Source organism: Artemia sp. Qi Xiang Cuo, chromosome 9 (genome assembly GCF_049724085.1).
Source record: "Artemia sp. Qi Xiang Cuo chromosome 9, ASM4972408v1, whole genome shotgun sequence".
Lineage (NCBI taxonomy): Eukaryota > Metazoa > Arthropoda > Branchiopoda > Anostraca > Artemiidae > Artemia > Artemia sp. Qi Xiang Cuo.
The window spans coordinates 2,061,431-2,084,430 of NC_142802.1; the positions used below are offsets into that span (position 1 = coordinate 2,061,431).

General features: G+C 36.7%; 1 protein-coding gene across 1 annotated transcript; it reads right to left on the reverse strand.

The window, feature by feature from the left end:
* Positions 1–3,856: 3,856 nt before the first annotated feature.
* LOC148948215 (vitelline membrane outer layer protein 1 homolog) lies at positions 3,857–17,637 on the reverse strand. The gene is made up of 2 exons (XM_089093826.1): positions 17,422–17,637; positions 3,857–4,405 (listed from the first exon to the last, which is right to left on the reverse strand). Exons 1-2 carry the CDS (start codon positions 17,635–17,637, stop codon positions 3,959–3,961), a joined length of 663 nt encoding a protein of 220 aa, XP_088949952.1. The 3' UTR covers positions 3,857–3,958.
* Between the last annotated feature and the right edge of the window lie 5,363 nt (positions 17,638–23,000).

Consider the following 23,000-nt stretch of genomic DNA (forward strand, 5'->3'; position numbering starts at 1 on the left):
ATAAATATCCTCCTTAAAATGCTCTGGAAGTTTTAACTTAATGCTATCAGTCACTCCAAAGATATTGCATATACGCCCTTATGAATCCCTGGATGTATATAGCGTCTTTTGATTTAGCTCAACATCACCCTGGAATATTTCCTGAAAGTTTCAAATTAATATCTTTATCTGTACCTGAGTTTATACGTATATGCCGTTTTTGCAACCTGGATGTTCAAAGCGTATTTTGATATTGCTCAAGATCTTCCTAACCATTCCCCCAAAGTTCCAACTTAGTACCGTTAGCTGATCCTGAGATATTACAACACTCTATTGGAAACCTCGATACACAGAACGTCTTTTGATTTAGTTCAGCATCTCCCTCAGCCTTTCCTGAAAGTTTGACTTGAATACCCTTAGACATTCCTGAGATATTGCAGATACACCTTTTTGACTACCGGGATAAACGGGATGTCTTTTGATTTAGTTCATCACCCCCCTTAAAATTTTTAAAAGCTCCTGAGTTATTGCAAGTGTGCCCTTTTTGCAGCCTGGATGCACACAGTGTATTTTGATTGAGTTCAGTACCCCCTCAATATTTCCTGGAAGTTTCAACTTAATACCATTAACCGTTAAAGCGACATTGCAGGTACACCCTTTTGAAAACCTCATAGTGATTTTTGATTTAGTTCAACATTCCCAGGAAGTTTCAATTTAATACCCTTAGCCATTCCTGAGATGTTGCAGATACGCCCTTTTGACAACCTGGCCACATGTAGTGCTGATTTGGTTCGAAATTACCCGAAAGTTTCACTTAATACCCATAACCGTTCCAGAGATATTGCAAATGCACCATTTCGACAACCTAGATTCACATAGCATCTTTTCCTTTGGTTCAACGTCCTCTCAACATTTTCTGAAAGTTTCAACATATTTCCCTTAGCTAATCCTGATGTATTGCAGATACTTCTTTTGGGACATCCTTGATACACATAGTGTCTCTTGATTTGGCTCAATATTTCCCTAAACACTCCCTGAAAGTTTCAACTAAGAGCCCTTAGCAGTTCATGAAATATTAGACATGTGTCCTTTTGACAACAAAAGTCAGGTCATCTGCCTTAATCGTTGACGACCAAGTTGTCTATTGCTGGATAGGTGGCTGTTAAGAAAAAAGAGATAAAGAGGAAGCTGACGTTCTTTTTTCTTCAACTTAAGTCAAAATTCAGTATCCCCGTCGAGACGTTATTGTCATTTGGTCCATATTTTGGGCCACGATGTCTTAAGTGTTTTGTACCTTAGACTGTAACTAAGTCAGAAGCTCCTCAATAAGTTTAACAGTCAAGGGATCATGTCCTTAAGGTCCTGACTTAATGGCCACCCGATTTTTTACATGTATTTTTCAAGTAATTTTTACTCCTGTTATCGTGATTTCGGCCAATATTTAGGACCACGATGTCTTAAGTCTTTTGTACTTTAGACTATAACTTATTTTGGAATTCCTCAATACATTTAACAGTTAAAAGATCATGCTGTTCGGGCCCTGACTTAATGACCACCCGTTTTTGAAGTATATTTTCCTAGTAATTTCACTCCTCTCACGAAATTAATTAATAAGCACCTTGGATGTAAAAATTCCCACAGATTTTGAAGCCAATGCGAATAATCGTTCTTCATAAGGGTGGTAGTAAGACCTGGTTTCGAAGTTAGTCGTAGGGTTAAAAAGATCAGTGGCAAAACCAATTTCAAAGTTCCGAATTTGTGTTTACTATTGTGTTCCTTTTTGTTTTTAAGTAAAGCCATAATCTGTAGACTTTGTTTTATTAGACTGTGAGTTTATGACTGTGTTTAATGGAAAAATACAAATAATTTATCAGGTTTCTACAAATTGACCACCCATTTTTTTGCTTTTTTTGATACAAAGGCTTTTGTTTTATTGAAAACTTTCATGGGACTCGTTAGCTCGTGGAAATCATTAACAGTTTATTATGTTGTTGGGTCGAATTAACCAAAATTGATTGGATGTACAGCATTCATTCGAACATTTTTCATTCGAGCAATGCAACCAGTATTCTGCAGCTGACTGCTGCAGAGAAGCTCCAACAAGAGCTTTGTATGTGGCTACTGAAATACGTGCCATTAATTTGGCACTTGAAACATTATTAAACCGCAACATACACCTAAAGCAATTAGTAATGTTTCTGACTCAAAACCAGCTCTTCATACCCTTAATTTCTTTAAAGATGAAGCTGAAGACACACACATTCTTTTAGCAAAAGCATTAATCCACACCCTGGACGTAAGGGGCATTCCATCTTCCATGCAACATATATCCAGGCAAGCAGAAATGAGCGACGATTATAAGGACGATCAAGCCACGAAAGATTCAATTGATCTCTTGTATGTGAGCCATCATACCCTTCCTCTGAGAGACATTGTTTTAAGCATAGGTTAGAAAGAATAGTCCTAAAACGAATCTCTGTAAACTATACTCCTTTTCAGGCTAAATTGGAAAATAGCTTTTCCAATGGACACGAGCAATTGCGTTGACATGAATCAACACGCTTTCTTTTGTACACACCATCTCTCTCTGGTGAACTTCTCATTAACTCACGTTGCAGATTTAGCCATAAGGTTACCGCATAAGGTTAACATGACCGATCCTCACCGTCAAAGCTTATAATTGGGTTGAAAATTAAGCCAGATTTTCTCACGATATTTTCTTCAGATAATAATATTACTTAAATTTTTACCAAACTGAGACGAACGAATTCAGATCCTCAGCCCCATTTTGGATGTTCCAAAAATCTTCAATCTCTATCAAATCATGTGATTTCAGAATAGTATCAAGTAAACAAAGCCCCAATAGATTCATTCCTGGTACGCACACCAAGACAAAGCTACACCAGCGAGTTTAAATGACCTAAACTAGTATTTCTCAATCCTTCTGGAGGCTATGCTTCCAAATCTTGAACACAATTTTTCACTGGGCTTAAGCTTTTTTTCACTCACACCATTTCTTTAAGTTTGTGGCTTTTCAGTGGTTTGTTTTTACCCGAAGGAGATTTTAAGTAAGTTTGGTAGATTTAACTTCCTTAATTGTCTGGTAACGGTGGAAATGCAATTTATTTATAACTAACTTATAAAACTATAATTATTAACTATATATTACTAACTATAATAACTGACTTATAAAATTAACTATAATTCAAATCTTTCTAAATTCAATTGTCCCATCTTCTATCCTTGCCAGTACAGTACTGGATAGTATATGTAGAATCACAAAATTCATTTGCCAAAAATCTTGACCAGACACCACATTTTAATTGTAAACATTGGCGTTTTTCCAATTTGTGATTCATTTTTTACTTGTATAGTTGGGTTAAAAGCAAAAGGGTGCGTTCAACCCGTGTGCTAACATGACTTCTCTAACATTTCGGTATCTAATGGTATGCATATGGCGACAGGGTTACCTGGAGAGTCAAACTGTTTTTTTCAATATTATTTCAACATTTGGGACGGGACAAGGCCACAAATCCTCACATTTTGGTTTGTGTTTTTTCAATAAAATTTTCAGTCTTCTGCTTATTTTAAATGTTCATAATTTAGAATTAGAAAGGTTAAAAGCTACTAGAAGTAACAATGGTAGAATAACTTAGCAACATATATATATATATATATATATATATATATATATATATATATATATATATATATATATATATATATATATATATATATATATATATATATATATATATATATATATATATATATATATATATATATATATATATATATATATATATATATTATATATATATATATATATATATATATATATATATATATATATATATATATATATTTAAGACCTCAGTATAAATTATCTTATCGCTATTATTACATACAAAAACTTAGCCTGATCACACGAACGGTCAACATAAAAATGAAAGTAAACACAAACTATACCACATGATTTTTATAGTGTGCAACACGCTAGTTGCACATCATTCAAGGCTGTATCGTCTAGAAACGCTCCTCTATCTGGCTCAACTTTGGTCAAAATTGCACAAGCCGCAGAGCCAACTGGACATGTATTACTAAATGCTGTGTATCCCCCATGCGAGTTTCCGTTTCCTTCGATCACGGTTGTGCCGGTCGTGCCGTCAAATGAGCTGCATAGCACCTGCATGTTATTAACAGCTGTTTCATCTCCAATAAGGCTTGGCTCTTGATTTTTAAGTGCAAAACCGACAATGTATGTCCCATTGCTTTCTACCGTTGGACAATAGTAGGGCCCTCGCCAGTCACCCCATGGACCTTCCGAGGAGCATGGGCGATTTGCAAATAGACCAGAATCAGCATATACACATTCCAAGCAAATTGAATTAACTGACGTTTCGTCTACAACATTTTCAGGTTCAACCTGCAAAAAGAAACTTACATAAATCATTACAACTACACGAAGTGTTTTAGCATAGCAACTATAAATTCTCATTAATCTGATACGAGCCCTCCCTCTCCATCGTTTTGAGGAATTTGTCAAGCAAAGGAGGCTCATACTAAATACAAAACTATGGCTCGACTTTTCAGGCTTTAGACATTAGAATACATTCCGCAAAATTTAAAAAAACAACTACAAAAACTATTTTTCTGCTTTCCTTAGACTCGAGATTAAGAATGAAAAAAGGTCAATATTTAAACAGTATAATATTCCTTTACAAAAATTATTACAAAATAATCACAACATGATATTCATTAATACTAAAAGCTGTGTTTGGTCATAACATTTGTAGGCATGAATATATAAAGAGTCAGAGGTAATAGGCTTGAGATTGTCTGTGTAGGATTTCGACTCTTAATGATAGAAGAGCATCGCCAAGTGCTGAAAACCATGTTGTGACCAAGATGGGCCGAGGATTGCACAAAGCCTCTCTTCATACTGGAGGTCCGGGACTTCTTGCTGTCCGGTTCTAAGCCTGCTTAAGCACTTCGGTGTAGACTTGAGAAGATATGTGATCCCCGTTCTGCACTGGTATCCGGGATCATTGCTTTTCCTGAGGCCAAAATAATTTCAATGATTTAAAGAGCCTGAAAATCGGAACTTGGAATGTTACGACGTTAAAAAAATGACTGTCCTATCGACATTTTGACTCACGAATTCAGACGATTCGAACTGGACTTATTAGGAGTTTCAGAAACTCATATCTCAGAGGTAGGAAGCATGAAATTAGGGGATATAGAATTTGTTTACTCAGGCAGGAAGGATGATTTACATAGACAGGGAATAGGGCTCATAATAAATAAGGAAGCTGCTACGTCTTGTTTAAGCTGGGAAGGTATTAGTAATAGAATACTAATTGCTCAATTTCTGACTATTAATTAAAAAAAACTTTCCGAAAAATAAGTTTTTCAAAGAGCAGTAAAGGTCATTTTAAACTTAAGCTCAGCAGATACAAATACCTGTTAAAATTCAAACTCAAAACGATCAGAAAATACTATTAAAGAATAAATGAAACCCAAAACAAACAGAAACTAGATAAACAATCATAGCAAAAAACATACAACAAGTGATAATATAAATGAATAAATAGATCTTAAAGCGAGCAATGCTTAGATTGAATATGAAAATCAAGCTTAAAACGAAAAAAAAAATATCTTCCTATTGAAGAATAAATGAAACTTAAAAAAAAACAGAAATTAAATAAACAATCAATGCAAACAAACATACGATAGATATTAGCGTAAATGAATAAATAAATCTTTAAACGAGTGAAACTTAAATTGAATATGCAAATCAAGCTTGAAACGAACAAAAATCACGAAAAACAAGAATTTGGGTATCACCTCCTTCTCTCACTGTATAAGTCTAAAACCTACTGCGTGAATTTTAACAGGTATTTGAATCTGCTGAGCTTAAGTTTAAAATGGCCTCTACTTTTCTTTGAAAAACTTATTTTTCGGAAAGTTTCTTTTCATTAATTTTTATTCGTTTTTTACTGCAAAAAGTTTAAAGTTTTTAAAAATTACTTATTTCAAAATCAAACTTAAAAAAAAAATCAAATGTTCATCAAAGTATCAAAACTGGTATCAAAGTAACAGTATCAAAGTGAAAAAATGGGTTTTTGTCAACCTCGGAGTTTTCATTATCTGGTTTTTGAACTATTTTTAACAAAATGGCTATCTAAAATTTTTAATTGGATGGGTTTGGGGAAAAAAGGGCTGGGGGGGAGGCTAATTGCCCTTCGGTTTTTTATGACTCTTCAAACGTGAACTAGAACTTTCTATTTTCAATCAAATGAGCCCTCTCTGAATTTATGCGAGCATCCCTTCTATAAGAACCATATATACCCCCAGACTATAACTTTCAACGCCTACCCCCGGGCCCTGGGGGGTTGTGTAGACACCGGAGTTTTTATTATCCGACCTTTGAACTATTAAAAAAAATGGCTATCAAAATTTGTATCGGATGGGTCTCGGGAAAAAGGGTGTGTGGGGGAGGGGGGCTTGTTGCCCTCGTATATCTTTTGACTCTTAAAAAGTGAACTAAAACTTTCAATTTCCAATCAAATGAGCCCTCTCTGAAGTTTATGCGAGCATCCCTTTCATAAGAACCATATACGCCCAGGACAACACTTACAGCGCCTACCCCCGGGCCCTGGGGGGTTGTGTTGACACTGGAGTTTTTTTTAGATAGTTTTTGAACAATTCTAAAAAGTCTGGCTATCTCAAAATTTGTAGCGGATGGGTTTGGGGAAAAAAGGGCATGGGGGGCTAGTTGCCCTTAAATCTCTTGACTCTTAAAAAGTGAACTAGAAATTTCAATTTCCGATCAAATGAGCCCTCTATGAAGTTTATACGAGCATACCTTTCATAAGAACCATATATGCCCCAGAGCATAACTTACAACACCTGCCCCCGGGTCCTGGGGGCTTGTGCTGACACCTGAGTTTTTGTTATGCGACTTTTGAACAATTTTAACTTAATGGTTATCTCAAAATTTTTATCGGATACATTTGGGGAAAAGGGGCGTGGGGGGGGCTAGTTCCCCTCCAATCCCTTTTGACTCTCAAGGACTGAACTAGAACTTTCCATTTCTAATCAAATGAGCCCTCTCTGAAGTTTTTACCAGCATCCCTTCCATAAGAACTATATATTCCCCCAGGTCATAACTTACAACGCCTGCCATCGGGCCCTGGGGGGGGGCTGTGTCCGCCCCGGAGTTTTCATTAAATGGTATTTGAACTATTTTTTAAAGAAATGGCTATTTCAGTTCTTATCGGATGGGTTTGAGGAAAATAGGATGTGGAGGGGGGGGGGGGAGTGGCTAGGTGCCCTCCAATCTCTTTGGACTCTTAAATAATGAACTAGATCTTTCAATTCCCAATCAAGTGAGCCACATCCCTTCCATATGAACCATATATGACCCCAGGGTATAAAGTACAATACCTGCCCCCAGGCCCTTGAGGGTTGTTTCGACACTTGAGTTGTGTATGTATTATCCTAGAGACATTTTTAAAAAAAAGGCTGTCTCAAAGTTTTTATCGGATGCATTTGGGGAGAAAGGAATTGAGGGTAGAGGGGGGGGGGGGCTGGTTACCCTCTGATTTCTTATGACGCTTAAAAAGTGAACTAGAACTTTCAATTTCCAATCTAATGAGTCCTTTTTGAAGTTTATACGAGCATTCCTTCCATAAGAACCATACACTCCCCCAGGGTATAACTTATAACCCTTGCCCTGAAGACTGTGGGAGGAGTGTTTTGCTCAAAGATATAGTTTCCAGAACTTTCAACTACGTTGAACAAAATAAATTTCTCAAAATTTTGATTGGATGTGTTTGATTGGAAATGGTGGGCGTGGAAGGGGTGTTAGTTGCCTTCCAATCACTTTCGATTTAAATGGCACTAGCCATTTAAATTTCCAATTGAATGAGCCCTTTTTGAAGTTTCTACGACTCCGCGTTCTATACAAAACCTTATATTCCCCCAGGGCATAACTTACACCCCTTGCCCGGAGGGCTGTGGGGGGGGGGGTGTCATACTCAAAGACCTAATTTCCATAATTAACAACTAATTTGAACAAAATGGCTATCTCAAAATTTTGATTGAATGTGTTTGTGGAAAAGGTGGGCGTGAGAGGGAGGTTAGTTGCACTCCAATCACTTTCGACTATTAAAAAGGGCACTGACCCTTTTTTAATTTTCTGAATTTCCAATCGAATGAGTCCTTTTTGAAGTTTCTACGACGAAGCTTTCTATAAACCCTTATATATTTTCAAGGTGAAGCTTATCCCCATTCTCATGACGACTGTGGGGGGGATCGTCCTCCTCAAAAACATATTTATCAGCTAATAATCAGCGATACTGAACAAAATAACTGTACCGATGTGTGTATGGGATTCATCTGAAATAATGGGAGGTGCAAGCGGAGCGTCTGTTGCTTTCCAATCACTTTTGACCTTTAAAAAGGGCACTAGAACTCTCGATTTGCAATCGAATGAGCCTCCTTTGAAGTTTATACGACGACCCCTTCCATATGAAGTGCTTCTGGGAAAAAATAGTAAATAAACAATAAAACAGTGAAGCCGTATGGCCTTTACTATAGGCAACGTTACAGCGTTGTCTCTGAAAAAGTTCAGGGTATCAGTTATAGTAGTATATGCCCCTGTAGAACCGACTGACGGAGATACTAGTGACTCAGATGAATTTTATTTTAGCTACAGGAGCAAATAGACAGGGTCCCAGGGAGAAATGTGATGTTTTTACTAGGACATTTTAACACCCAGGTCGGTAGAAATAGGGATCGATCGTATCCTAGCCTAGGTAAACTTGGTGCAGGAAAATAAAACAGTAATGGATACAGACTGCTGCAATTTTGTAGGTATAATAATCTAGATAAAACCTATACGGTGTTTGGTCATAAAATGGCCCTTAAGTTAACATGGTATTCACGTGATAGTAAGACAGCAAACCTTATTGATTTTTTTTTATTATAAGCCGAAGACTAGTAGGATCAATACAAGATACTAGGGTATATAGGATAGGAGTGCTGTTTGTATTGAGTTAAAAGTAAAGATCACCATCTAGTAGTGTCTAGGGTTAATTTAAAGCTGAAATCTCGGAAGGGTAACTACCTCCTGGAAAGTTATGATGTTGGCAGACTCCAGGATGAGAATTTGAGAGAAACTTCCACGAACAGTTGAATACTAAACTTGAGAATTTAAAATTTGACAATGTGGAAGAGGGTTGGAATAATTTGAGAAAAACAATTTGTGACGTAGCTGAAGGTGTCATAGGGAAGAAAGTTAGAACTGCAGTTAAAAATATTAGTGAAAAAGCTTTATGTTTAATAGAGAGAAAATGGGACTTGTACAAGAATTATCTGAGTGATAGATCATATGAAAACAAAAGGAATGTAAAGAAAGTGGAGAAAGCTTTAAAATATGAACTAAGGAGGTGTAAAATGGAGGCCATGGATAAAATTGCCGAGGATCTGGAAGATGCAGCTGGACGGCATAATAGTAAAATATTGTACTGGCATATTAATAAAATTGAGAGGGAGTGGTCAATTCGGACTTGTCCCGATAGTTAAAGATAGGAGTGAGGCCATAATTAGGGATACGGAATGGGCAGAACATTTTGAGAATTTGCCAAACCGAAATAGATTTGCAGGAAAAGATATAGAGGAAAATGAAAAAGTTTTTGATACCTTGGATTGTGAAGGAAATTTGTTTTGTGAGGAAGAATAGCGACAGTACTAAATGATTAAAAAATAATAAGGCTCCAATAAGCAAAGATCACCATCCAGTAGTGTCTACTACTACTACTACTACTAACAACTCACCGCAGCACCAAGCCGCCTGAGGCCAACACAGTTACGCACGCTCCTCCTCCATCCCTATCTATTCAAAGCCTCCCTTTTTACACCCGCCCACGAAGTTCCCATTTCCTTTAAATCTGTCTTTGTGACGTCCTCCCACCCCAGACGGGACGACCTGCTTTCCGTTTAGCCCTAGATGGTTGGCCGAAAAGAACAATCTTCGGCAATCTGTCATCCCTCATCCGAACAACATGCCCTAACCACCTCAACCTTTCTTTCATTATAGACCTAGAAAGCGGTATTGAACCACATTTTTCGTATAGTCTATTGTTTGACATACTGTCAGTCAGCCGGATACCCAGAACAATCCTTAAGCAGTTTCTATGGAAAACGTCTAGGAAATCTTCATCCGCTTTTCGGAGCGTCTATGCTTCAGAGCCATATTTGACCACTGTCATCACTCTAGCTTCTAATATTCTAATCTTGGTTAGCAGACTTATCTTCCTATTCTTCCAGACTTTTTTTAACTGTGAAAAAACACCCTGAGCCTTGGCTATTCTATTTTGAATATCTTCACTGCTCCCACCATCTTTACTAATAATACTACCAAGGTAAGTGAAACTGCCCATCTGATCAATCTTTTCATTACCCAGCGTCACCTTTTCATCTTCACTTATTCCTAGCCTTAGTGACTTAGTCTTCCTAACATTAATTTTCAAACCAATACTAGCACCCTGAACTCGCAAAACCTCTAAAACCTCATTCATTTGGTCACACTTTCATCTAGGATGCTTAAATCATCAGCATAATCCAAGTCCGGAAGACTTTTCCCTCCCCATTTGAATCCATGGTTTCCCATTACCTTTCCTGTGCTACTTAAAACTAAATCCATCAAAATAACCCATATAAAGGGAGATAGAACACAATGCTGATTAACTCCAGATTCAACATAAAAACAGCTGCTTGTCTCATTTCCTACCTTAACAGTAGCAGTGTTATTCTTGTACATATCACCAATCACTTTGATGTATTTGTCTGGTATACCATACAAGGATAAAACCTTTACTAAAGCTCCTCTATCAACAGAATCGAACGCTTGCTCATAATCTATAAAACTGAGGACCAAAGGTGTTTGAAAACTTAGGCACTTCTCAATTATTAACCTAAGAGTGAAAATTTGGTCAACACATCCTCTACCTTTTCTAAAACCGCACTGCTCTTCTCTTAAAACTTTGTCTACGGCATCTCTCAGTCTAAAAAGTATCATATTACTAAGCAATTTGCTACCTACAGAGACCAGACTAATGCCTCGATAATTACCACACTCACTTTTATCACCTTTCTTATAAAGTGGCTTAATTAAGGTTTTCCTAAAATCGTTAGGTACTTCCCCTTTTTCAAAAATCATATTCATAATCTCCAATAACTTATTTCTAACCTAAGAGCCACCATATTTAAAAAACTCATTTACCACCCTATCACCACCTGGAGCCTTATTAGTCTTTAATCCTTTTAGTACTGTTGCTAATTCCTCCTCACAAAACAAATCTTCCCTCACATCCAAGGTATCACAAACTTTTTCATTTTCCTCTATATTTTTTCCAGCAACTCTATCTTGGTTAAGCAAGTTCTCAAAATGTTTGGCTCAACTCACTTTAGCTTTTGTCTTATCGCTAATTGCCACCCCATTCCTATCTTTAACTGGGACAAGTCCGGATTGACTACTACCTCTCAATTTGTTAACGTGCCAGTACAATATTTTACTATTATGCCGTCTAGCTGCATCTTCTAAATCCTCGGCAATTTTATCCATGGCCTCCACTTCACACCTCCTTAGTTCATATTTCAATGCTTTCTCCACTTTCTTTACATTTCTTTTGTTTTCATGTGATCTATCACTCAGATAATTATTGTACAAGTCCTTTCTCCTTTCTATTAAACTTAAAGCTTTTTCACTAATATTCTTAGCTGCAGTTCTAGCTTTCTTCCCTAATACACCTTCAGCAACTTCACAAATTATTTTTCTAAAATTATTCCAACCATCTTCCACATTATCAAATTTTAAACTCTCAAGTTTAGTATTCAACTGTTCCTGGAAAGTTTCTCTCAAATTCTCATCCTGGAGTCTACTAACATCATAACTTCCCGGGAGGTAATTACCCCTCCGATTTTTCAGCTTTAAATTAACCCTTGACACTACTAGATGGTGATCTTTACTTTTAACATCAATAACAGCACTCCTATATACCCTAGTATCTTTTATTGATCCTGCCAGTCTTCAATTTACTATAGCATAATCAATAAGGTTTGCTGTATTAACATCACATGAATACCTTGTTAATTTATGAACCATTTTATGACCAAACACTGTATTGGTTATAACTAGATTGTTATACCTACAAAATTGCAAAAGTCTGTATCCATTACTGTTTTCTTTTCCTACACCAAATTTACCTAAGCTGGGATACCATCTATCCTTATTTCTACCAACCTGGGCGTTAAAATCTCCCATCAATAACATCATATTTCTACCTGGGACCTTGTCTATTTGATCCTGTAACTGTAAGTAGAATTCATCTGAGTCACTAGTATCTCCATCAGTCGGTTCTACAGGGGCGTATACTACTATAACTGATACCTTGAACTTACTAGTCATAAAATGAGCAATTAGTATTCTATTATTAATACCTTGCCAGCCTAAACAAGACTTAGCAGCTTCCTTATTCATCATGAGCCCTACTCCCTGTCTATGTAACCCATCCTTCCTGCCTGAGTAAACAAATTCTATATCACCTAATTTCATGCTTCCTACCCCTGGGATATGAGTTTCTGAAACTCCTAATAGATCCAGTTCGAATCGTTTGAATTCGTCAGTCAAAATGTCGATACGATAGTCATATTTTAATGTTGTAACATTCCAAGTTCCAATTTTCATGTTCTTTAAATCATTGAAATTATTTTCGCCTTAGGAAAAGCAATGATCCCGGATGCCAGTGCAGGACGGAGATCACATATCTTCTCAAGTCTACACCGAAGTGCTTAAGCCGGCTTAGAACCGGACAGCAAGAAGTCCCTGGGACCTCCAAGAATGGAGGCTTTGTGCAATCCTGGGCACAGCTTGGTCACAACATGGTTTTCAGCGCTTGGCGATGCTCTTCTATCAACAAGAGTCGAAATCCTGCACAGACACTCTCAAGCCTATTACCTCTGACTCATTATATATTCATGCCTACAAATATTATGCTACTACGGGGAGGCAACCCGTAATAGATAAATTGGCTAGGAAGAGGTTTTTCAGCCCAAAGACGCCCATCAAAACATACCAATCCCAGAAGAATTGTCCATTAGTCAGAATCCCGTGCGAATGCTGTGTCGTTTACTAGGCTATAATTTCCTCGGGGGGCGCCACTCCTCAAGTGGGAAGAGAGTTGACCGCAAGGTCCCCAGTCTTGCAGGTACCCCGAAAAGGTCGAGGCAGCCTTTTGCAGAGGCCGTTGTCCATAGATCTGGATCTTACGCCCTGCCACGGTTGTCCTCCTATAGAGGATCCTCCCGCGATGGTGTTCTGCATCACCATGCAATTTAACCCATTACTGGGAGAAGGTTTGCAGCTCATGGAACTTGTGGATAAACAAGTGGGCCCTTTTGAGTGTACATTTGAGGGGCCTTCTTCCTCCTCCGCCTGTATTTATGACCCCGGGCAAGGGTGCCCCAGATTCTATTATGGACCCCCAGGGACAAGGTTCCCCCTTGGTCCATGCCTCCTATGGAGGTACCCTACATATCTGTAGAGCGTTCCCCTATCGCCACCTGGGGACATGCTGAATGGCCTGGGGGAGGCCAGATAAACGGATCACTTTTGTTTTGCAAAGGCAATAACTCAGTGACATATTTAGCCTATTACTTATAAATATACATAACTCACTGACTAGGCCTATATAAGTTATACAGAAATATATAACTCAGTGACACATTAAACCTGCTACTTATAAATATGTGTAACTCACAGACTAGGCCTATATATGTTATATACAGAAATATATAACTGAGTGACATATTTAGCCTACTACTTATAAATATGTGTAACTGACTGACTAGGCATACAAGTTATATACAGAAATATATAACTCAGTGACATATTTAGTGACAATTTAATGGGATTAAAAATATAAAATATAATAAACGTGAAAATGGAAAAAATTTTGAAAAAATTTAAGAAATCAGAACTTCTGTATAGAATTAAGATTTCGGCAACTATTTCTCAAAAATTAATGAGAGATACGGAAGTTATTAGAGGAGATAATATAAAGGTCCAGCATCCCAAGTTGTTTGATTTCAAAAAGTTTAGATTTCTATAAAAAGTTTGATTTCTAAAAAGTTTACCTTTAGTGCTAGGATATTGTATTTAGACAAAATGTAGGAAATTCGCAAATCAATCAAAATAGCCTTATGTTTAATAGAGAGAAGAAGGGACTTGTACAAGAATTATCTGAATGATAGACTATATGGAAACAAAAGGAATGTAAAGAAAGTGGAGAAAGGTCTAAATATGAACTAAGGAGGTGTAAAGTAGAGGTCATGAGAAAAATTGTTGAAGATCTAGATTGTGTAGCTAGCCGGCATAATAGTAAAATATTGTACTGTTATGTTAATAAACTGGGAGGGAGTAGTCGTTCTGGACTTGTCGCAGTTAAAGATAGGAATGGGGCCAAAATTAGTGACAAGGAAAGAGCTAAAGAGATATGGGCAGAACATTTTGAGAATTTTCTAAACCAAAATATAGTTGCAGGAAAAGATATAGAGGAAAATGAAAAATTTTGTGACACCTTGGACGTGAAGAAAGATTTGTTTTGTGAGGAAGAATTAGCGACAGTACTAAAAGGATTAAAAATTAATAAAGCTCCAGGTGCTTATAGTGTGGTAAAGGAATTTTTTAAATACTGTGACTCTTAGGTAAAAAATAATAATTTTGGAAAAAGGAAAAGTACCTTTAGGAAAGTACAATTTTAGGAAAACCTTAATTAAGCCACTTCATAAGAAAGGTGATAAGAGTGAGTGTGGTAATTATCGAGGCATTAGTCTGGTCTCTGTAGGTAACAAATTACTTAGTAATATGATACTTTTTAGACTGAGAGATGCTGTAGACAAAGTTTTAGGAGGAGAACATTGCGGTTTTAGAAAATGCAGAGGATGTGCCGCCCAAATTTTCACTCTAAGGTTAATAATTGAGAAGTGCCTGAGTTTTTAAACACTTTTGGTCCTCAATTTTATAGATTATGAGCAAGCGTTCGATTCTGTTGATAGAAGAGTTTTAGCAACGGTCTTATCTTTGTATGGTATACCAGACAAATACATTAAAGTGATTAGTGCTATGTACGAGAATAACACTGCTGCGGTTAAGGTAGGAAATGAGGTTAGCAGCTGGTTTTGTATTAAATCAAGAGTTAAGGAGGGCAGTGTTCTATCCCCCTTTATATGGATTATTTTGATGGACTTTGTCTTACAGAGCACAGAAAAAGCAATGGAAGACCATGGAATCAAAGGGGGAGGAAAGACTCTCCTGGAATTAGATTATGCTGATGATTTAAGCATCCTAGATGGAAGTGTATGCAAACTAAATGAACTTCTAGAGGTTTGCGAGCTCAGGGTGCTAGAATAGGTTTGAAAATTAATGTTTAGAAGACTAAGTCACTAAGGCTAGGAATAAGTTAAGATGTTCACCTTGCGCAGGAGGTTCTCACCCGATCCAGGTAGTTATTTCAAGAGAGATTGGTGGAGAAATGAATAAGCAAATAAACTACAGAAAACCGTCCCTATCGATAAATAAAAGTTCAAATAGGGATAAAATCCTTTTAATAGACAGTGATGATAGAAATTCAAAAAAATACCGGATATTTCGGTCACATATACAGTGACCGTCCTCAGTAGTAAAACTTACTACTGATGACGGTCACTGTATATGTGACCGAAATATCTGGTATTTTTGTGAATTTCTATCATCACTGTCTATTAAAAGGATTTTATCCCTATTTGAACTTTTATTTATCGTCATGGAAAGGCAGTGTGGTCTCCGAAATTATCACCGTCCCTATGTGACGTACCTGCATCCACCATCCTTAACAACTTCTTAATCCCCATAACATTTCTATCACTCAATATAAACCTCGAACATATGTTTCCTTGGCGAATTTTGAGAGTCCTATACCACAGTTTAATTCATTAGTATGCTTCCTATTTCCCAGTTATATGGATTTTTACTATACCTTCTTTTCTTAAACCATTCTCTAGTACTTATGATAAAGCTATTAATATTATCTAGGAAGGAATTGTTTAGCAACTAAACTGTTACTTGATGTTGAAGACTTAATATTCTTTCCTGTGCATCTTTCACCATTCATCATCTCCTTAGATTTGCTTCATCCTTTGTATTGGATCCGTCGAATTATTGGGGTTCCACAATTCCCAGAATATTCCAATTCCTTGTACTCCAACAGTAAGGTCTGATTTCAATGCTATTGTTGTGCGTCATACTATATGGAATACTCTTCCTGATTCAGCTTGAGAATCCGATTCGTTTGGCACATTCAGAAGACATAAAAAAATTTTGGTTTCTATAAGATTTATTTTAAAATAATTTTTATAAGCTCTTCTCTATTACTGTTATTGTTATTAATTGCTGGGATCTTTTGGAGCCGGTTTCATTGTCAGAATAAATTCTTATAAAAAATTGAAATCCTTCCTACTTTCTTTTTCTCTCCCTCCCTCTGTGCTTCCTCCCTCACTTTTTTCATTTTTTCTTCACGAGTTTCTTTTAATAGTACGCGTATCATCCCTTTCCTTTAAACCTAACCGTTACAAATGTTTCAAATTCTCCCTCAAACAAGGCCAATGCAATTGCACCCTTGCACACCCCAAGCCAAGCTATATTGGGGCAAGCTCACCTTCACTCCCTTATGAGTCCTTATAAGGATCAATATTTGAATTTGTTCAACATCTTTTTTTCTTTTCTTTTTTCATTTTCCTTTTTTATTAGAAAACATCTTTCGATCTACTTCATAAATGTAAATCTTTTTCTTCTTTTCTTTTCTCTCAGTATGTAAGTGACTACTTTTCTCTGAGCCTGTGATACCTATATATTCACCTAAGTTACAAGCCAAGAAGTCTAATGGGAGAATTAGTATAGTGCATAATTGTATATGTTTTGATTATGAATGAAATCTAAAAAAACTCTAAGAAAATCTGATTTTATACCCCCCCGTTTGACCCCTTTTATACCACCCCAGAAAATTTAGTCCTTTAGTCCGTTTAATTTCTTAAAAACTCCAAAAATAAATTAAATCATCCTCCCCATCGTATATTGGGCAATAAATAAGGACCTATCTTCGACTTCACCCTTTCCAAAAATTTCCTCTTATCACCAAGTGGTAAAAAATTTCCCCTAGCCGATATTTCCCACATTAGTTCCTAGTCATTCAAACTCTCAATTTTTTCATGTCGCAATTTTTTTCAAGTCACAATATTTCCATGATTAAAATTTAGTTTTTTTTTATATTAATGAATGTGTCCTTCGAACATATTTTCTCTAAGACTTAAGATGGCAAAACGAATAGGAAAAAGATATACCTTCATTCGGAATCCATTGGCATAGCTTCCCTCTGGACAGTTGTCCCAAAGGCCCCAATCTCCCCATGGGCCTGCATTTGAAACACCAAGTGTCTCGACAATATTAATCCGACTTCCTTTCAGACTTTGTGCTGACGGTGGGGCTAAATGCTTGCTAGATATTTTAGCCAATTTGACAGCTGGCAAAACAAAGAAAAAAACAAGTAAGACTTTCATTTTTTAGATGTGAAAAATAAATATTTTTAGTTTCACAGGATTGTGTACAAAAATGAAACGAGATAAGATTGTCTTGTTTGATTTTGTCAAGGGAATCTTTAATGCAAATATTGCATTTGTCCACTAAAATAAGATGTGCATCATGAAAAAGAACTTAAATAAAAAAAAAAAAAAACAAATTTCAGATCTTACCAAATCCTAATCCAATCAGTAGCGTCAATTTGGGGAAGGAGCAGGGAGGGCATTCGCCCACCAAGATTTCCCCATAGATTCTGAAATACCTGACTTGTAACTATTTTCATTGAAAAATAGTTTTTTTTTTGGTATTTTAATTTACAAAAATTGAAGAAAAACAGCAAAATTGCATTCTTCCTAGATTTTCAAAAATGTATTCACCACCCCATATTTTCGTGAATCAGCGCCATTAAATCAGATCGCATGCAGGCAAATTTAAAAGAAATTTTAAAGGGAAGCTAAAGTTCGGGAGACACTGGTTGGCAGGTCGACAAGTCGGTGAGACTATAATCAGGTCGGGCCGCAATGCATCTAAACTCAGTGCAACAAATTGCTTTTCGATTCCCAATAAATTTAAAGGTATGCAAAATCGGGTACCCAAATGGAATTTTGGGTGCTCAGAAAAAATCAGTAAATTAAGGTAAGTAACGTGACAGATACCTCCGGTTGGAACCGTTGTTATTACTTGCTAAGCCCCTTTTGCTAGGAAAACAGAGGTTAGTAATATAGACCAAAGAAAACGGGGAATAAATACTCTTTTACATGAATCCTTCAGTCCCTTGTCCCAAGATCCAGAAATGTAAAGTCATAAGAATAAAACATCTATGTGTTCGAAAAAGTATCTATGTTTACTCTAACTGAGGAAAAATGCATCAAAGGATTTCTCCTCACCCCTCAGAGTCCAATAAAAAAATAGTCAGAACTGAGATCCAATTTGTTCGATTTCCAAGGATACCACAATCAGCAAGCTGCTGTACTGACTTTAGAGACCAATAGGTCCTGAAATTTTGTCTGGCATTTTAGTAGTGAGGAGTCAATGTATTCTATGAGCCCAATAGCAGATTAACACGGACCTCCGTGAGCCCCATAGGGCGTGTACAAGTGGAGCTCGTAGTCCCTCGCACCTGGGCAATGCAGTCGGCTGGCAACATTCTCGCTCTCTGACGTCATGACAAGCCCTCACGACTTTAAACGGTCAGACAAGAAAAATAGCATGGGATTTTAAAGACATCCATAAAAGATTCCCATAGAATTCCGACCGAAGCCCTCCAAAGTCACGAAACATCCTCGTGGCTTTAAATAGGTTCCTTGAAAAATAGAAGCCCCATATATCTATCTATTGATTTCCCTGGAAAACGCTCAGGTGTTCCCAGCGCACCATTTCTGTCCGTAGCGCTATATTATCCGGGGGAAAGGCAACACTTTACTTCGGGGGGGGGGGGCAGCAGAGGGGCTTAAAACTCCTATGCCTTCCCAAGGCCAGAACAAAATTTGCACTTTACTGAAAAATATAAATATTTTTACTTTTATAACTTTAATAAATCAAATAATATTAACATTTTGATTACTAAATATCAGTATATATACATAAAACTGACAATACACATTCATTTCTATTTTTTTCAGTAAAGTACAAATTATGTTCTGGCCGTGGGAAGGCATTGGGATTTTGAGCCCTACTAATGTTAATTTCTGCTCTTATTGATTTTGACTCGGTTATTTACCACACTCGGTTATTTACCGAGTGTGGAAAAAGTTTATTGATGCACATTCATTTGTATTTTTTTTCAGTGAAGTGCAAATTATGTTCTGGCCTTCAAAGGCACAGGGATTTTGAGCCCTACTCATGTTAATTTCTGCTCATATTTAGTTTGACTCGGTTATCTATTGTAATTTCTGTTCGTTTTGGGTTTCATTTATTTATCGATGCTGATTAGTGGTAGTTTCACGCTTGGTAGATTATTTGATTTTATTTTTGCTAATTTTTGTTTAATGGAGTTCTTTACTTTTCTTTAAAAAACGTATTTTGTGGAATTTTTTTTTTTTAATTAATTTCTGTTCTTTTTACATTGACATAGTCTTTTCAGGGAAGAAGGAAATAATTCTTTAAATCTTTTCGTTTTTTAAGACTTTTTAGTTTGGCCTGCTATTTGTATGCTGGAGAAAATTTTCAGAATCTCAAAATCCCTATGCCTTCTCAAGGCCAGAAAATAATTTGCATTTTACTGAAAAAATATAAATATTTTTACTTTTATAACTTTAATATATCAAATAATATTAACATTTTGATTACTAAACATCAGCATATGTGTATTAAACTGACAATGCACATTTATTTGTATTTATTTCAGTCAAGTGCAAATTTTGTTCTGGCCTTGAGAAGGCATAGGGATTTTGAGCCCTACTTGTGTTAGTTTCTGCTCGTTTGGAGTTTGACTCGGTTATTTATTGTAATTTCTGTTCGTTTTGGGTTTCATTTATTTATCAATGCTGGTTTATGGTAGTTTCACGCTTGGTAGATTATTTGATTTTATTTTAGCTCATTTTTGGTTTAATGGAGTTCTTTACTTTTCTTTGAAAAACTTATTTTGTGGAAATTTTATTTTAATTAGTTCCTGTTCGTTTTATATTGACAATGTCTTTTCAGGGAAAAAGAAAATAATTCTTTAAATCTTTTCAGTTTTTTAAGACTTTATAGTTTGGCCTGCTATTTGTATGCTGGAGAGAATTTTCAGCAATTTTTAACAACATACACCATTTTAAAAACCCGGAAAAAAATATTAGTATTTAATTTAGTTTCATACCTCCTCTAGTTGACCTGAAATAGAAAACTTGACACAATTCGCAAACAAATCTGTTTACTTTCTTTGATAGCTTGGATACACTTACGCTATTTTGATTTGATTAAATTTTAAGAGCAGAAGTAGCCTCAAAAGTTCGAACATAATACCCTCAGTCATTCTTGGGATACTACTGATATGCCTTATTGGGAATTAGAATTAACACAGTGCATTTTGATTTAATCTTAAGGCAACATATAGTTTTTTAACATAATGGGCAAATGGGAGGGTGGGTTTGGGAGGGGGATTAATTGCCTTCCAATCACTTTCGACTATTAGAAAGGGCATCAGTCCTTTCTATTGTCAATGGAATGAGCCCTTTTTGAAGTTCCCACGACAACTCCTTCGATACGAAGTGCCCTGGTCAAAACAACAACAACAACAAAAAATAGGCAATTATACCCACATCGATCTTTACTATAAAATGTCAAGCCATCCAATCAGTTTTGACTATTAAAAAGGGCACTTGGCTTTTCGATTTCCGATCGAATGAGCCCTTTTGAAACGACAACGCTTTCTATAAACACCTTATATGCCCTGGGGCATAAACTACAACCCTTACCGTAAAGGCTGTTAGGGTTGTTGTCATCCTCAAAAACCTAATTTCCAGAACTTTCAACTACGTTAAACAAAATGGCTATCTCAAAATTTTGATTGGATGTGTTTGGGGAAATGGTGGGTGTGAGAGGGGCGTTAGTTGCTCTCCAATCACTTTCAACTATTAAAAAAGGCTCTAGCCCTTTCAATTTCCAATCAAAAGAGCCCTTTTGAAGTTTTTACGCCAATACTTTCAATAAAAACCTTATATGCCCTCACGGCATAACTTACAACCCTTGCCCTGGGTGCTGGGGGTGTCATTCTCAAAGACCTAATTTCCAGATCGTTCTACTACGTTGAACAAAAGGGCTATCTAAAAATTTTGATTGGATATGTTTGGAGGAATGGTGGGCGTTAGAGAGGGGTTAGTTACCCTCAAATCACTTTCGACGATTAAAAAGGGCACTAGCCCTCTCAATTTTCAATTGAATGAGCCCCATTTGAAGTTTTAAGACAACTCTATCTATAAAAACTTTATACGCCCCCAGGGCATAACTTACAACCTTTGCCCTGGGGGCTCTGGGTTTTTTTCATCCTTAAATACATAATTTCCAGAACTTTCAACTACGTTGAACAAAATGGCTATCTCTAAACTTTGATCGAATGTTCTAGGGGAAATGATGGGCGTGACTCTCCACTCACTTTCGACTATTAAAAGGGGGAATTTCAATTTCCAATCAAATTCGCCCTTTTTGAAATTTTTACAACAACTTTCTATATAAGGCTTCTATGCCCCCAGTTCATAACTTACAACCCTTGCACTGAGGGCTCTGAGGTGATTATCATGCTAAAAGACCTAATATTCAGAACTTTCAACTATGCTGAACAAAATAGAAGTTTCAGAATTCTATTGGGTGTGTTCGGGAAAAGGGTGAGCGTGAAAGGAGCGTTAGTCGTTCTCCTATCACTTTCAAATATTTAAAAAGGCACTAGCCCTTTCAATTTCCAATTGAATAATCCCTTTTGAAGTTTCTACGACAACGCTTTCAATAAAAACCTTATATGCCCCCTGGGTATATCTTACAACCCTTGCGCTGAGGGCAGTGGGGGAGGAGAGGAGTTGCCATCCTTAAAAAACCTAATTTCAAAAACTTTCAACTACGTTGAATAAAATGGCTCTCTTAAAATTTTTTATTGGATGTGTTTAGGGAATAGATGGGCGTGAGAGGGGGGGTTAGTTGCACTCAAATCACTTTCGACTATTAAAGGGCACTAGCCATTTCAATTCGAATGAGCTCTTTAGAAGTTTCTACGACAAAGCGTTCTTTAAAAACCGTATATCCCCCAGGGCATAACTTACAACCCTTGCCCTGAGGACCGGGGGGGGAGGGGGGTTGTTATCCTCAAAGACCTAATTTCCAGAACTTAACACTGCGTTGAATAAAATGGCTATTTCAAAATTTTGATTGGATGTGTTTGCGGAAAAGGTGGACATAAGAGGGGGGTTAGTTGCCCTCAAATCACTTATAACTATTAAAAAGGCACTAGCCCTTTGAATTTCCAATCGAATGAGCCTTTTTTAAGTTTCTACGACAACTCCTTCTATAAAAACTTCATATACCCCCAGGGCATAACTTAAAACCCTTGCCATAAGGGCTGTGAGGGAGTGTCCTCCTCAAAAACATAATTTCTATCTGGAAATCAACTATGCTAAACAAAATGGCTATCTCAAAATTTTGATTGGATGCGTTTCGGAAAATGGTGGGCGTGGATGGGGTGTTAGTCGCCTTCCAATCACTTTTGAATATTTAAAAGGGCACAAGCCACTCCAATTTCCAATTGAATGAGTCCTTTTTGAAGTTTCTACGACAACTTCTTCGATATGAAGTGCCCTGCTCTAAAGGAAATAACTTAAAACCCTTTCCCTGAGGTTTTCTGGGGGAGTATCCTCCTCTAAAACGTATTTTCTAT